At 49.9% G+C, this 14,632-nt stretch overlaps 1 protein-coding gene across 15 annotated transcripts in view; it reads left to right on the forward strand.

Moving 5' to 3' along the window:
* The first annotated feature begins 10,316 nt into the window (after positions 1–10,316).
* BTRC (beta-transducin repeat containing E3 ubiquitin protein ligase) overlaps positions 10,317–14,632 on the forward strand; it is a 165,712-nt gene continuing 161,396 nt past the window's right edge. For 13 of the 15 annotated variants that reach the window (XR_008445598.1, XM_054033511.1, XM_054033514.1 and 10 more), the window contains exon 1: positions 10,317–10,461. Coding sequence is in view for 12 of the 15 variants with exons in the window: in XM_054033511.1 (XP_053889486.1) it covers positions 10,414–10,461 (48 nt within the window). In the remaining 3 variants the exon portion in view is untranslated. The remainder of the gene's footprint in view (positions 10,462–14,632) is intronic. The other 2 variants (XM_054033516.1, XM_054033523.1) reach the window with 2 other exon arrangements.

The raw sequence follows: 14,632 nt of genomic DNA on the forward strand, positions 1-14,632 counted from the left end.
CGTGGGAGGATGGAGGGATTAGGAACGGCGTTTGGCTTGAGGCGTTTCCTCTCAGTGCCATTTGCTTAGATTCATCCCCAATCAGTGGTGGATGAAAATTGTTCCTCTTCTGTTCAGTCTAGATTCTTATACCGCCCTGATCACCGTAGTCCCGGGGTCGGCAACGTTTGGCACGCAGCTCACCAGGGTAAGCACCCTAGCGGGCCGGGCCAGTTTATTTACCTGCTGACGCGGCAGGTTCGGCCGATCGCAGCCCCCACTGGCCGCGGTTCGCCGTCCTGGGCCAATGGGGGCGGCGGGAAGCTGCGGTCAGCACATCCCTCGCCCGCGCCGCTTCCCGCCGCCCCCATTGGCCTGGGACAGCGAACCGCGGCCAGTGGGGGCCGCGATCCGCCGAACCTGCCACGTCAGCAGGTAAATAAACTGGCCCGGCCCGCCAGGGTGCTTACCCTGGCAAGCCGCGTGCCAAACGTTGCGACCCCTGCCGTAGTCTATGGTCTGGCCTTTGTGTGAAATGAGGAGATGGTCTCAGTCTAGAACCTTCTAGACAACAATCCAGGCCGCAGAGCTACCAGCTCAGGTGGTAAAACCACCTCCTCACGGGCAGTCGTAGCGTAGAAGTAACGGATTGTCTGGGCCTTTGAGACTGAACTGCTCCCTTCCCTTGGGAATGGTCCTTCCTTATGGATGTTTGTTTCATGTCTGGCTCAGCGGTCTTGTCGATACATCCTCCAGTGGTGACCATATCAGCTGTGGGTGACCTTGTAAGGGCAGACCCATGATGGAGGTCATATTTAAAAGGCTGGTTTGAGGACCAGGCAGAGAAGGTTCCATCAGTGTGCTCAGTGTTATTCAACACACAGAGGGAGACCTGGTGAAACGTGCGCCAAGGAACTCTGGTTCTAAACAGGGCAGATAGAAGAGTTAATACATGGATAAGCAGATGCAGCTCTAGACTGTGGGAGGTTTCCTCTGTTTTTAATTGTTGGTGGCTGGTCCCTTTTTCAAAGAGAGATTGGACTCTTTCAACTGGGAGCTCTAGTTTGCAAGAGGATTTTGAATGAAGAGAGAAGGCAGTTGATGAAATGCACAAGAAGGAAGACAGCAGAGGAAGGGTAACATAGAATCCCACAGGGCCCTGCCCTGAAGCTCCTTATTCAAGAACGGAAATCAACGGGGGCTTTGCCTGAGTAAGGACTTTGGGATTGGGTCCACAACCTTGATCCCCTATAATGTCAGGTGACTACCTGATTCTTTCTGTCCCAGTCATGCAGCAATTACTTTTGGACCTGAGAAGCGTAACACGCCTCTGAAGGATTGGGCAGAGATGTGATCACTGTGTAGTTGAGTGGGTATTCGCCAAGCAAACCCTCTCGTGTAGTTACGATGTAAGTCAAGAGTATTTACAGGAGATCTCACTGCCTGTAACTTAAAGCTTTAGCGAAACAAATTGGAATTGCCTTCTGGAGGCCATTGTTATAAATTACAGACCCAACATCTGCAATGTCTAGACATCCCGTCTCAGATACAAGAGTGAGTCTGGGGAGAGAGGGGTTGGAGTAACAAAGGGACTACACCAGTGCCACATCAACCCTCCTCCCCCCCCAGTCCCCTCACTAAAACCTTCAGCTTCTGATCAGATCAGGGTCTGGCCCCCTTTGTGCCGGGTACAAGAACTCAGCACCTGCACCAGCCACGAACGGAAGCAATTTCACAGGGCTCAGAATGTGTGGCATGGCCAGAGAGCCCCCTCCACTAGCGTATGAGTCGTCCTTGGTGTGAGTCCCACTGCAGTCAGTGCACTGACACCAAGGATGGATTTGGCCTTTGTAGCCTCTATTCACTTATTTATTACATGCTTGGCAGATGTCAAGGAAGCCAGTCCTTGAGGCAGGCTTGTTTCTTCCTGCCCCTGGCCCCTGGGCAGCGCTTGCGATGGGCCCGTCAGCTGAGCGAGGGTTTTTTTTTTTTTTAGTTCCTAGCACAAACCTTCTCATTTATATGTAAAGCAGCCATTAGTCATAGCTCCGTTCCCTCACACTGCCTGATGTACAATCACATTTTGCAGTGGATGAATCTTTCCACACAGCTGCTCTGCTATGAATAATCCGTCGCCGGGTCCATAAATCAGAAAAAAATCATGCACCTTCTTCGCCTGATCCTTACACAAAGTCATATATTTTACATGAGGACAAGCTAAATATTTATGAGGTTTTACAAGGCTTTTCCGACTCCTAGGAACTTGTTGTTAGGGTTGTTTTGTTCTGTTGGGTTTTTTGGGGGGGGAGGGGTTCGTTCTCCTTTGCACTGGTCTAAACTAGGGATGGGAACCCTGTGCCCTGCCCTTGTGACTTTCATTGAAGGATCCTGAATAATGCTTGAGCTAACCAAGGAAGGGGTGAAACTGACTGAGGTACGTCAGCAAAACCAGGTGTGAAGGTGGCCTGGGGCTGGAAAAGTGAAAGGCACTGTAGACTGGGATGAAGGTACATTTACAGAGCTGAGTTTGGGAAACTCAAGCCTGGAAGACCAGGAAGGTCCTCGAGTCAGGATTAAGGTACATCAGCGTGTGTGTGTGTGTGTGTGTGTGTGTGTGAGAGAGAGAGATTAAATTCATTCTCAAATGTTAAAAATTACAGACAGTGCCAACAAAAGGGAATTTTACACCTCTGTGGGATGGTCAAATTAAACAGTCCTGTGAGGTTGGTATTCTCAGCCTCCCTTTATAAATGGGGAACGATATGCAGCAAGAGAGGAAGAGACGTGCTCAAGGGCACAGAGCAAGTCAGTGGCAGAACTGGGACAAGAACAGAGACATCATTCCCGGAGTCCTGCCTGAACCCTCCACTCCTTCCATGGCTCTGCGATCACATTTCCCAGGCTTTTTCTCTATCATTTCACATCCCAAGCAGTTAAATCTCCAGGGGGTGTAAGAGAGAGATCACAAGCAACTGGGAGGCTGTCCGCCTGGCTCTCCCTAAAGATCTCAGTCATCAAGACTGCTGGCTGACTGCAAAGGAGGCAAAACCCCAAAGCCACCCTTTGAGTCACCTTCCTCCCTGCAGCCTCCAATACAAATACATGGCTGCTACAGCGCTCTGCTGTGCCTGCCAGCTTCCCGCTCAAGCCCTGCATCTGCTGGGAGTTAGCAGGCGCAATCAACAGCCCTGACAATACAGTTCCATGGTGAAGCCTGTTCTTGGGAGCCTTCCACCCCCAATGGAAGCACCGCAAACCTTACGAGAAAGCTGATGCGTCTGCCAGCCCAGACAATTGTGCCATAGGACAGGGGTACCGCAGAGCTCGAATACTGGTATGCCACATGCTGATCATTCTGCAGAGGGCAGGATATGCAGAGATGCTGAAAGCTCTGTGCTGCTGCCAGCGAACCCCCTGGGGAATCAGGACATCTCCCCTGTTATCACAGCCCTGACTGAAGCATCTCACAGCTTCCCCCCTCTTTTCTTTAAGCACCACTAGTCTCCTGTAGACACGTGTGGTGTTCAGGACATGTTCCTGAGTGGCGCTCTGAGCCCAGCCCAGCCCCGCGGGCAGGCAGAGCTCTTTGGAGCAGATGGCAGGTGGAGGAGAAGTTTGCCCATGTAACACCTGCTCCTGCTGAAGTCAGTGGGAGCTCGGCTGCTGAATGGAAGCACACGCTGGCCCTGAGTCTAGAAGCTCGGAGTAGGGGATGTGGCTTTGCAGGAAACTCCCCGATGTATTTGAATTGCCCCGGGAGATTTCCAGCTCAGGCTCGCCGGGCCCAGATCTTCCAAGCGCTGAGAACGGTGCTAGGCACAGATCTGGAAGGGGGAGGCCAGAAGTGACCCAGGCCCCAGCCTCCTTCATCCTGCTCTATCTTGCACTGGCTACCAAGAGCCAGTTCTGGCAGCTGGGCATCACTGCGGGGTAGGGATGCTTCGGCTAACGCTCTTTTTTTCCCTGGCAATGCACCCGGCAGGGGGCAGAGGGGCTACTATTGCAGGGCAATGACCCTGGAGGTTACTACTACACAGGCAGCAGCCCACTGGGATTAGCGGGGCTTTGGGCAGCAGGGGCAGTGCAAAGCACCCAGAGGTCGCTGCAGAAGTAGGCTTAAGAGGTTGAACTGGAAGAGTGGGGACATTTTGTTCCCCCTGCCCTTTTCAAGGGGGGGAGGGGGCTGGACTTGATGACTTCTGGAGGTCCCTTCCAGCCCTACATTTCTATGCTAATCCTTTGAGGCTTCCCAGGCCCGGCTGTCCAAGTCTCACCGTGGCCTCTCCTCCCGCAAGTGCTAGGGGGCGGGGCTGTCTAATATGGAACATTGACCGTCCTTGCCCCAAAGATCTTGCACGTCAAAGGGAATAACAAGGCCTTCTCTTGCCAATTTTCTCCTTCCCCCTCCATTCCCTTTATTTTTATTTTAATATGGGAAGAATTAAGGCCAGGGACTGCCAAAGAAGGGGAAAATAAGTCCAAACACACACAGATGGCAAGCCCACAAATTGAATTTAAAATCATCCTTTATTATTCAAAATATGAAAATTCAGGCACGAATGCCCAAAGGAACTGCTCTGATGAAAGCTCCCAAAGTCTCATGGCTGGCTCCTGCTGCTTCCTCCGAGGGTCACTGGGACAAGAAATGAAAACCCTCTGGAATGCAGAGAGGGGTAGCGAAAGACGTGCGGTAGCTCGTTTAACCAAACGTTTATTTACTGACCCAATCATCTTCACTTTAAGCAAAGCACCAGCTGTTCCTTATCCAATTAATGATTGCCGCAGCAAATTAACGTGGAGTTACACTGTGGATGTGGTCCACAGAGGCTGCACTGCACAGAGCAATGTGACAGCACAAAAATAATCCCAATCATAACATTACAGTAAGGCAGCGACTTCTAGAATGATCCCAAACTCGGCACATGGCACGTGGCTCAGCATAAAATGCTGCCACCTCTGTAGTGCTCACGACAGAATATTTTATCCCCTTGACAACTGATGCTGTTAGAGCTTTCGCCGGGACAAACATGTTGTTGTAGAAAAAGCCCTGGGCTCATTGACCACAAGTGGCGAGGACCCGACGAACGGTGATCCAAACAGTACGTTATAATGTATTTGTTTAAGATTTGCTGTGCTTTATCCTCTTGTTGTGTAATGAGTCAGGGTGAGAAAGGAGGGATGAACCCGTTTTCACTTCCCCTTCATAATTCTGGGTCCCTAAATCAGATACGGAGATCACTGTCTGTCATGCTGCCCAATATTAAGAAAATAAGAACGGCCAGATGAGATCAGACCAAAGGTCCATCTAGCCCAGTATCCTGTCTTCTGACAGTGGCCAGTGCCAGGAAATGAACAGAACAGGACAATTATCAAGTGATCCATCCCCTGTCATCCATTATCTAGGTCACCCAGAGCATAGGGTTGCATCCCTGATGGTCTTGGCTAATAGCCACTGATGGACCTGTCCTCCAGGAACTCATCTAATTCTTTTTTGAACTCAGTTATACTTTTGGCCTTCACAACAGTCTCTGGCAAGGAGTTCCACACGCTGACTGTGCGTTGTGCGAAGAAATACTTCCTTGTGTTTGTTCTTAAACCTGCTGCCTGTTAATTTCACTGGGTGACCCTCTGGTTCTTGTGTTATGAGAAGGAGTAAAGAACACTTGCTTAGTCACTTTCTCCACACCCGTCATGATTTTACAGACCTCTGTCATACCCTCCCCTTAGTTGTCTCTCTTTTTAAGATGAACAGTCCCAGTCTTTTTAATCTCTCCTCATTGGAAGCTGCTCCATCCCCATATCACTTTTGTTGCCCTTCTCTGTACCCTTTCCAATTCTAATATATCATTTTTGAGATGGGGCAACCAGATCTGCAGGCAGTATTCAAGGTGTGGGTGTACCATGGATTTATATAGTGCATTACGATATTGTTTCATTGCTTCCTAATATCCCCCCCTCTCTCTGCATCCAGCTGTTGTCTCTTATCTTGTACTTAGATTGTAATCTCTTTAGGGTAGGACCTGTCTTTTTGTTCCGTGTTTGTACAGTGCCAGACACAAAGGCACGTTGGGCCATGATTGGTGGGCCTAGGTGTTACAGTAATACAAATAGTTAATAGTTTTAATAACTCACTTCTCCTGTCCAGGCTAAATGAAGAACCTGAACTCGGACTGTATCTGGCATAGGCCCCATGTTAGACTCTAACTCTTTCTCCAGGTCTGTGCTTATGATGATCAAAAGAACTTGAGCTAGTCTAAATGACAGTGGCTACAATCCAGATAGATTAACCAGCCTTAAGGGCTTTGGGACAGTGGCATATGCTCCTGCAATATTGCACTTTTCAATTTTCCTACAATTAGGCTTGCATCAAATAGTATTGACACATAAACCACACAGTCAAAATCATCGAGCTTTTCACGCTGTGGCAGAAAGGTTCTAGTTACACAGTCGCCAACTGCATCCAAGTTTGCATCGCGGCTGGAGCACTGACCCAGAGCTTGGGACACGAGGGATCTAGGGCCTGATATGGTCGTGACTCCATTGTATTACGCCCTCATTCAGAATGACTGTTGTTTAGATAATGCTGTAAGTGTACACCGTGCTATACAGAGCTAGGAAAATACCCAGTTCCTGTTACAGTCCAATACTTAAGCTGCTGAGTCTTTGTCACTGACAAAGATTCACAGGAGCGGGTTTAAGCAGTGCTTAATTTGTGTCGGGGCTTGCCAGGGTTGAGCTCCAGCCCCTCCATGCTTGGTAGTTCATAGCTCTGGCACCTCTGGGCTCCCAGCCAGCAGCCACGGCTCTCCAGCCACCCAGCTTGGAAGGCAGCACTGCCACACCAGTGCAGAAGGGTAGCAATACACCATACCATGCCACCCTTACTTCTACCCTCCAGCAGCTCTTTCGTTACAAATGAAGCACTGGCTTTAAGAAGGGGTTCAAAGAAGAGGAAAGCGATTGGCACACAAGTTGTTTGAGGCTGTTTGGCGCATAAGGGGAGGCATGAAGGAAATCATGAAACTAAGAGTGGGAGAAGGAGGCAAAGGGCGTAGTTAGAAAAGATGATCTGGAGAAGTGATAGGATGAAGTGGCAGCAGAGAGAGATGAGGAGCAAGCAAGCAGAGCAGTGCAGAGTTTTGAGAGCCAGCCAGCGTTGCACTGTGACGTTCGGGACGTTCTTAAAGCTGTCGCTTTTAGGTCTTGTTCAGCCTACTAGATGGACCTGAGATCAGCTGACAAGATGGTAAACGCCACTTGTCCCTGTCTACACCAGGGCCAGCTCCAGGCACCAGCGTACCAAGCAGGTGCCTGGGGCGGCCAGTGAAGAGGGGGGCGGCACGTCTGGCCATTCGGCGGTAATTCGGCGGCGGGGCCATCACTCCCTCTCGGAGCGAAGGACCTGCTGCCGAATTGCTGCCGAACGATCGCGGCTTTTTTTTTTTTGCTCCTTGGGGCGGCAAAAACGCTAGAGCCGGCCCTGGTCTACGCCGACTGCGAAGTCATGTTTAACATCCTGTTATGTTACTTCTACTGTAAGTTCTTTGGAGCACGGACTGACTTTTTCTGTATTTGTACAGAGTCAAGCACAGTGGGATCCTGGGCCATGACTGATCTTCCCAGGTGCTCCCTCAGTACAACTAGTAAGTCGTAGCTACTACAGCTCCTCAAAGTTATGTTCTAACAGGACCTAGTTTTCTAGTGAAGACAAGTCCTTACACAAGTAGTTAACAACCTCTTCTTTTTTTCTTTTGTAACTGAGTAAAGCGGTTTGGGTGCCCCAGGGCCAGGGCAAACTTGATATGCTACTCCAGGAATCTGACCACCTGCATCCTGAAGTTCTGGAGCGACTGCTCCTCTTCCACCATCTCCATAACAATCTGGTCTCACCATTGAGTGCATGTTGGCTGCTGCTGCTCTGAGAATTGATCGAACAGGAATACCTGACTGGCATCAAAGCAGGGTTTCTCCTCTGGCGACTTCCTCTGCTTGCAATTGTTCTAGCTGGCACCTTGGGGCCAGTCCAATATAGCAGAATCTGACATCATAATGGACAGGAATGGTTATTCCTCTGGGCCTCATCCATAGTGGTGGGGAGCAGTCTGGAAATGGCAGGGGCAACAGTTCGGTCCTAGGATACTGGGAAAGAGCAGGGATGATGAGTGGGTGACGTCTGCTCCCCAAATTCTTTTCCGAGTTAGCAGGTCTCCCACAACAGGCCATGAAAATTGCCCACAATTCAGGGAGCCTGGTGGCCGTGCAAGGGCCTCTGGGATACTTACCTGCACTGCACCATGCTTACACTGATGCAGTGTGGCATTGTGTGGACGCCAGGGATGTTGCTTGCATGGGTGCAAACACAATAGTGTGAAATACTGAAGAGAGGGTTTCATCAGTGTATTACAGGGGTGAGTCACAGCAGTACAAGCACAGTTTTTCTCCAGCGCAGTCTGTCTGCATTAGCCACATTGACAGAACTGCTCAGCTGTGTGTCATAGGCCCTATACTCTTCAGCGACCACTAGAGATTCCCTTTTAGCTCAGATGACAAGGCTCTAGTTCTATCCTTGCTGTTGCAGTGAAGTTCTCAGCAGCTGTGGGTTGCACCATACTGACATTGAAATCTTCTGTGGCCTGGCACTAGGCTGCAGAACTCGCCTTAACCATCCCTCCCCGACAGGGGCATCATTTCAGAAAAATTCAGGGGTATGAGGCTGGGCATGGGGGTTTACCGGGCTGGTCCCATCTCAGAGGGAGGCAGCCTGGTCCTATTCCGGGGAGGGGGGGGCATGTTGGGGCGTGTCTCACTGGTGGCCGGCAAGGGGCAGAGATCAGGGCCTAACTCACTCTGTGGTCAGCTCTGGCCCATGCTACTGCTGCAGCTTCCTGCCTGGCCAGGGGGAAACGAGGGTGGTGCTGACACTGCAGCATGGGCTGGTGAGGAGCCATGAAAAAGCAACTGCCTCTCCCCACCCTATAGCGAATGATGCTCCCAAGCACTCCACCCATTCAGCCCTGGAGCAGGGAGGCCCTGGCCACGATGTCATATCCCAGTGCCATACTGGGACACTTGCAGACACATCCTCCCAGGCAGCGGCAGCTACTTGGTGTCATTGGCAAGGCCGTTCGTGGTCTATCCCCACCCTACCTGTCATCTCCCACACGCTACTTCTGTCTCTGCTCTGCCAATGCCTTGAGCCTTTGTCACCCCCTCGTCAACGTCTCCTATACCACCTCTCGCACTCGGGAGGAGCACGTCATAAGCCTCTACAAACCTACTCACCGCCCTCTGTTAAAACCCTCCTTCGCTGCAACAACTCCCTACAAAAGCGCAGCGCCTGCTGTGCTGTGAGACAGCCTCCCAGCGCTCAGACCAGCCTCGTCTCGTCGTTTCCTTCTGCTCCCCGTCGGTCTGCCTGTAGCCACCTGTTGGCTGTAGATTGCAAGCTGTTTGGGGCAGAGACCAGTTCTATGTCTGTACAGCGCCTAGCGTAACGGGGGGCTGGGCCTTAGTGCAGTGAAGACAGTGAGGATAATGGGGAATTGCTAACTTGGGAGCATCAAAAAGTTATGAGTCAGGCCTGGCAAAACCCAGAGACAAACACTGGGCGGGCACATGAGTCACCAAGCTACACCTGGCCCCGCTTGCAACTTCCTTCCACAACCACCAGGGCTAGAAACTTCCTTAAAAAAAAAAGAAGAAGCCAAGGCCCCCCTCATCACATGACTCCAGGAGCCAGGCCAAGAAGAGAAAGATCAGCAGATGCATGGGAGTCCTTGTAGTGATACTGCAGGGGTAGGCAACCTATGGCACGCGTGTCAAAGGCGGCACGGAGCTGATTTGCAGTGGCACTCACACTGCCCGGCTCCTGGCCACCGGCCCGGGGGGCTCTGCATTTTAATTTAATTTTAAATGAAGCTTCTTAAACATTTTAAAAACCTTATTTACTTTACAGACAACAGTAGTTTAGTTCTATATTATAGACTCATAGAAAGAGACCTTCTAAAAACGTTAGAATATATGACTGGCACGTGAAACCTTAAATCAGAGTGAATAAATGAAGACTTGGCACACCACTTCTGAAAGGTGGCCGACCCCTGTCAAACTGCATAGACTTGCTCACCTAAAGCCCCTAAGAGACTACATCTCCCATCAGCCACCGCTGCCCCCCCCCCCCCGGCTTGGCATGCGCAGAGCTGCTGCGGGACCGGGATGGGCTGTCGCCGCGCGGCATGCCGGGAGCTGTAGTGCCGCTGTGCCGCCCAGGCGCTTGCCTGGGCCGCGGCCGGGGACTACATTTCCCGTGGGTCTGCGGGCGGCGCGTGCGCCCTGCCGGGGGAAGCGGCGGTTCCTGCTTGCGCTGGCTGCGGCCTGCCTGGCACTGAGGGAGGGGGCGGCCCAGGCCCCGGACCGGCGGAGCAGCGGGGCGGGACTATGGACCCGGCGGAGGCCGTGCTGCAGGAGAAGGCCCTGAAGTTCATGGTGAGGGGCGGCGGCGCCGGGGGGCAAAGGGCCGGAGCCCCTGGTGGGCTACAGGGCGGGTGTGGGGCCGACTAGGGGGAGGGGCAAGTGATGGGGGGGGCGTGCGGAGCTTGGGGGGGCCAGAGCTGGGGGTGGGGGCGTGGGGGCAAGTGGGGGGGAGAGGAGGAGGAGCAGCGCTGACCTATAGGAGGGCTGGGGGAGGGGGTATGGGGCAAGTGGGGGGGGAGAGGAGGAGGACATCTGGGGGAGCGCTGACCTATGGGAGGGCTGGGGGAGGGAGCAGGTGGGGGGGAGGAGGAGGACACCTGGGGGAGGGAGGGGGAGCGCTGACCTATAGGAGGGCTGGGGGAGGGGGCATGGGGGCAAGTGGGGGGGAGGAGGAGGAGGATACCTGGCGGAGGGAGGGGGAGCGCTGACCTATAGGAGGGCTGGGGGAGGGGGCATGGGGGCAAGTGGGGGGGAGGAGGAGGAGGAGGATACCTGGGGGAGGGAGGGGGAGCGCTGACCTATGGGAGGGCTGGGGGAGGGGGCATGGGGCATGTGGGGGGGAGGAGGAGGACACCTGTGGGGGGGAGAGAGGGGGAGAGCTGACATATGGGAGGGCTGGGGGAGAGGTATCTGTTGGGTCACAGGAGGGGGGGGGGCTCCTGGAAGGGAGGGGTAAGTTTTTTGGGGAGCCAGGCATTTGAGGGGTAGATGAGGATGGGGGGGATAAAGGGCTGGGGAACAGGACATGTGTGGGGGGGTGGGAGGCAAAGGCCTGGGGAAGGTAGTATTGGGGGAGGGGAGGCGATGGGTGGGCACCTGAGGGTGTAGGAGCAGGTGGTGATGGTGAAGAAGGTATTTGGTGTTCACCCTCTGAGACTCCCGAGTGTTGAAGCATGGGGGGCACTTAGGGTACAATTGGGTGGGGAAATATGCCAGGGTGCTGAGTCAGGAAGAGGGCAAGTTCTGGAGTATGAGAGACAGGGGTCTTGGAGGAACGGTGAGTGCTGGTATGGGACGACGACACCTGAGCCTTTGTAAAGTTGCACTGAGATCTTTGGCCGGTGTTGGCAGTACCTAGTGAGACAAGTAGTAGGGCTTGGGGTATCTTTTGGCTGGGTTGGGGGATGCTCGTGATGGGAATAGGGCTTACCTATAGAAGGTGGGGTTAAATGCTGGGATTTGGGTGCAAGAGCATGTGGACAAGAGACATTGCGCTGGGGGACAGGGAGGCACCTGCAGATGTGGCAGGAGGGCACCTGCAGGTATGTTTGCAATTCTCTGGTGGTCTTAGAGATCCTAAACAAGATTTCTGGCCTGATTTGGTGGTAAGAGGTGACCCATCAAGCACTGGTGCCTGGGAGAGGTGAAGTTTTTGTTCTGCATGTAGTGTGTGGGGTGTATTAGTTTTATCTGCACATCTGCTCGCCATAGTTTTTTTTGTTTTTTTCCCCACCTTATGACCCTTTTTATCCTGGGTGCAGAATTGTATATATTGACATTTTAATCAGTTATGTTTTCCTGCTATATATCCTTGTTAATAGAGTTGATGTAAAGAGCCTTTATATTGTCTTGGTTTATAAATTGGCCTGTGGCACAGAAAATAACTTTGGGCATCAGTAGCCAAATCCGTTTTCAAATGTGACTGGTCTGTTTAGATTTGGGATAATATACCAAGTGAAACAACAGTTATATTCCTTTTTTTATCGTTGATATTTCTAGATTGTTTGCTTCACTTTCTTGATGCTATTTTCCAACCAAACAGTGATGCCAGCTTAATTGAATGCTAATTTTAGATGCTCTAAACTGTTCTGCTTCTAAGAATACATTTCAAGTGACTGGCAACATTTGTTGAAGGTTTATTTGTTGTGGATTAATGATTCAGTGGCACAGAATTAAATCTTTAATCATAAAGAACCTAAAATACAGCTATGCTTTCAAAATTTATGCCCAACGTGGAAATATTGAAAAACTAGATACAAATCTTGGCTTTCATTTGCACTTCAAAAGGTAGTAGAAAGTCTAAACTCTTAATTAGCTTCTGTTTTTTATCTTGTAGTATTGGTATCTGTTTTTAAATCTCTTGTTTCTGTTCAGATCATTGAATTCTTTTGCCAGTTCTTTGTATTTTTGTCAGGTTTATGGAATCTTAGGCTGAAGAGGTTAAAAAGATATTGGATGTCAAAATATCCTTGGCAGCAAAAAAATGCCCTCTCCATATGTGATTGACTAGAAGAGTGTGCCATATCCTGTTGGATATAGATCTGGCCATAGTAATCCACTCATTTGTGACCTCTAGGCTTGATAATTACAACTCATTGTAACTAGGAGTCATGAAGTCTTGCACCTTGAAAAAATTCCAAGTGTCTACTTAGTAGTACAGAGCACCATGTTGATGCTCCTGCTTCTGCATTGGCTCCCTATTGAATAAAGAGTCCAGTTCAAGACCTCTGACCTGATATTTGGAGCCCTCCATGGTATTGACCCTAGCTATCTGATGGAATACCTGACCCTCCATGACCACAGCCTGGCTATGTTCTGCTGGAACAATGAAACATCAATGAATTGGGAGAGGCGTGTCAGTGTGGGGGAGAGAACTTTCACAGGAATAAGCCATAGACTGTTGAACTCACTCTGAGTGTTGAGTGACCAAGGACTTCACTGCATTGAGGAATAAATGACAGAGTGCTTTGATTTTTAGTTTTCCCTAAAAGAGTTCTTCACACACAGACACGCAAGAGACACAAACAAACAAAAAAAGCAATCAAACAAGAAAAATGATAAAGTAAGCATTTTCTTTTATAGATTGGAAGGGAAGAGAGACTTTTATTTGCAGAATTGCTAACAGTGGTATGTAACCTGTCGCTTAAATCAGCTTCTGTGCCAGTTGACTGGAGGATCATTAATGTGATGCCAGTTTTAAATAAGTTCCAGAGGTGATCCTGGCAATTGTAGGACACTAAACCTAACTTCAGAAGCAGGCAAATTGGTAGAAACTATAGTAAAGAACAGAATTATTGGCCATATAGATGAACATGATTTGTTGGGGAAAGTCAAAACTGCTTTTGTAAAGGGAAATCATGCCTCACCAATCTATTAGAATTCTTCAAGGGGGTCAACAAACATGTGAACAAGGGTGATCCAGTGGATATAGTGTACTTGGACATTCAGAAAGCCTTTCACAGGGTCCCTCACCAAAGGCTCTTAAGCAAAATAAGTTGTCATGGGATAAGATGGAAGGTTCTCTCATGGATCAGTAATTGGTTAAAAGATAGGAAACAAAGGGTAGGAATAAATAGTCCATTTTCAGGATGGGGAGAGGTAAATAACGGTGTCCCTCAGGGATCTGTACTGACCAGTGCTGTTCAACATATTCATAAATGATCTGAAAATAAGGGGTAAACAGGTGGCAAAATTTGCAGATGATACAAAATTACTCAAGATAGTTAAATCCAAAGCTGACTGCGAAGAGTTCTGAAGGGACCTCACAAAACTGGGTGGCTGGGCAACACAATGGCAGATGAAATTCAATGCTGATAAATGCAAAGTAATGTGCATTGGAATACATAATTCCAACTATACATACAAAATGATGGGGTCTAAATTAGCTGTTGCCACTCAAGAAAGTAATCTTGGGGTCATCCTGGATAGTTCTCAGTGTGCAGTGGTAGTCAAAAAAGCTAACAATGTTATGAACCATTAGGAAAGAGAGAGATGGTAAGGCAGAAAATATCATAATGCCACTATATAAATCCATGGTATGCCCACAACTTGAATACTCCCAGCAGTTACGGTCGCCCCATCTCAAAAAAGATATATTAGAATTGGAAAAGGTACAGAGAAGGGCAACAAAAAAGAGTATAGAACAACTTTGGTATGATGAGAGATTTAAAAGACTGGGATTTTTCAGCTTGGAAGAGATGAATAAAGGGGGATACGACAGAAGTCTATAAAATCATGAATGGTGTGGAGAAAGAATAAGGAAGTGTTATTTACCCCTTCCCATAACACAAGAACCAGGGGTCACCCAATGAAATTAATAGGCAGCAGGTTTAAAACAAACAAAAGGAAGTCCTACTTCACACAACACAGTCAACCTGTTGCCAGGGGATGTTGTGAAGGCCAAAAGTATAAGTGGGTACAAAAAAGAATTAGATATGGATGCTCAGTCCATCAATGGCTATTA

This window comes from Malaclemys terrapin, chromosome 7, assembly GCF_027887155.1.
Source record: "Malaclemys terrapin pileata isolate rMalTer1 chromosome 7, rMalTer1.hap1, whole genome shotgun sequence".
Classification (NCBI taxonomy): domain Eukaryota; kingdom Metazoa; phylum Chordata; order Testudines; family Emydidae; genus Malaclemys; species Malaclemys terrapin.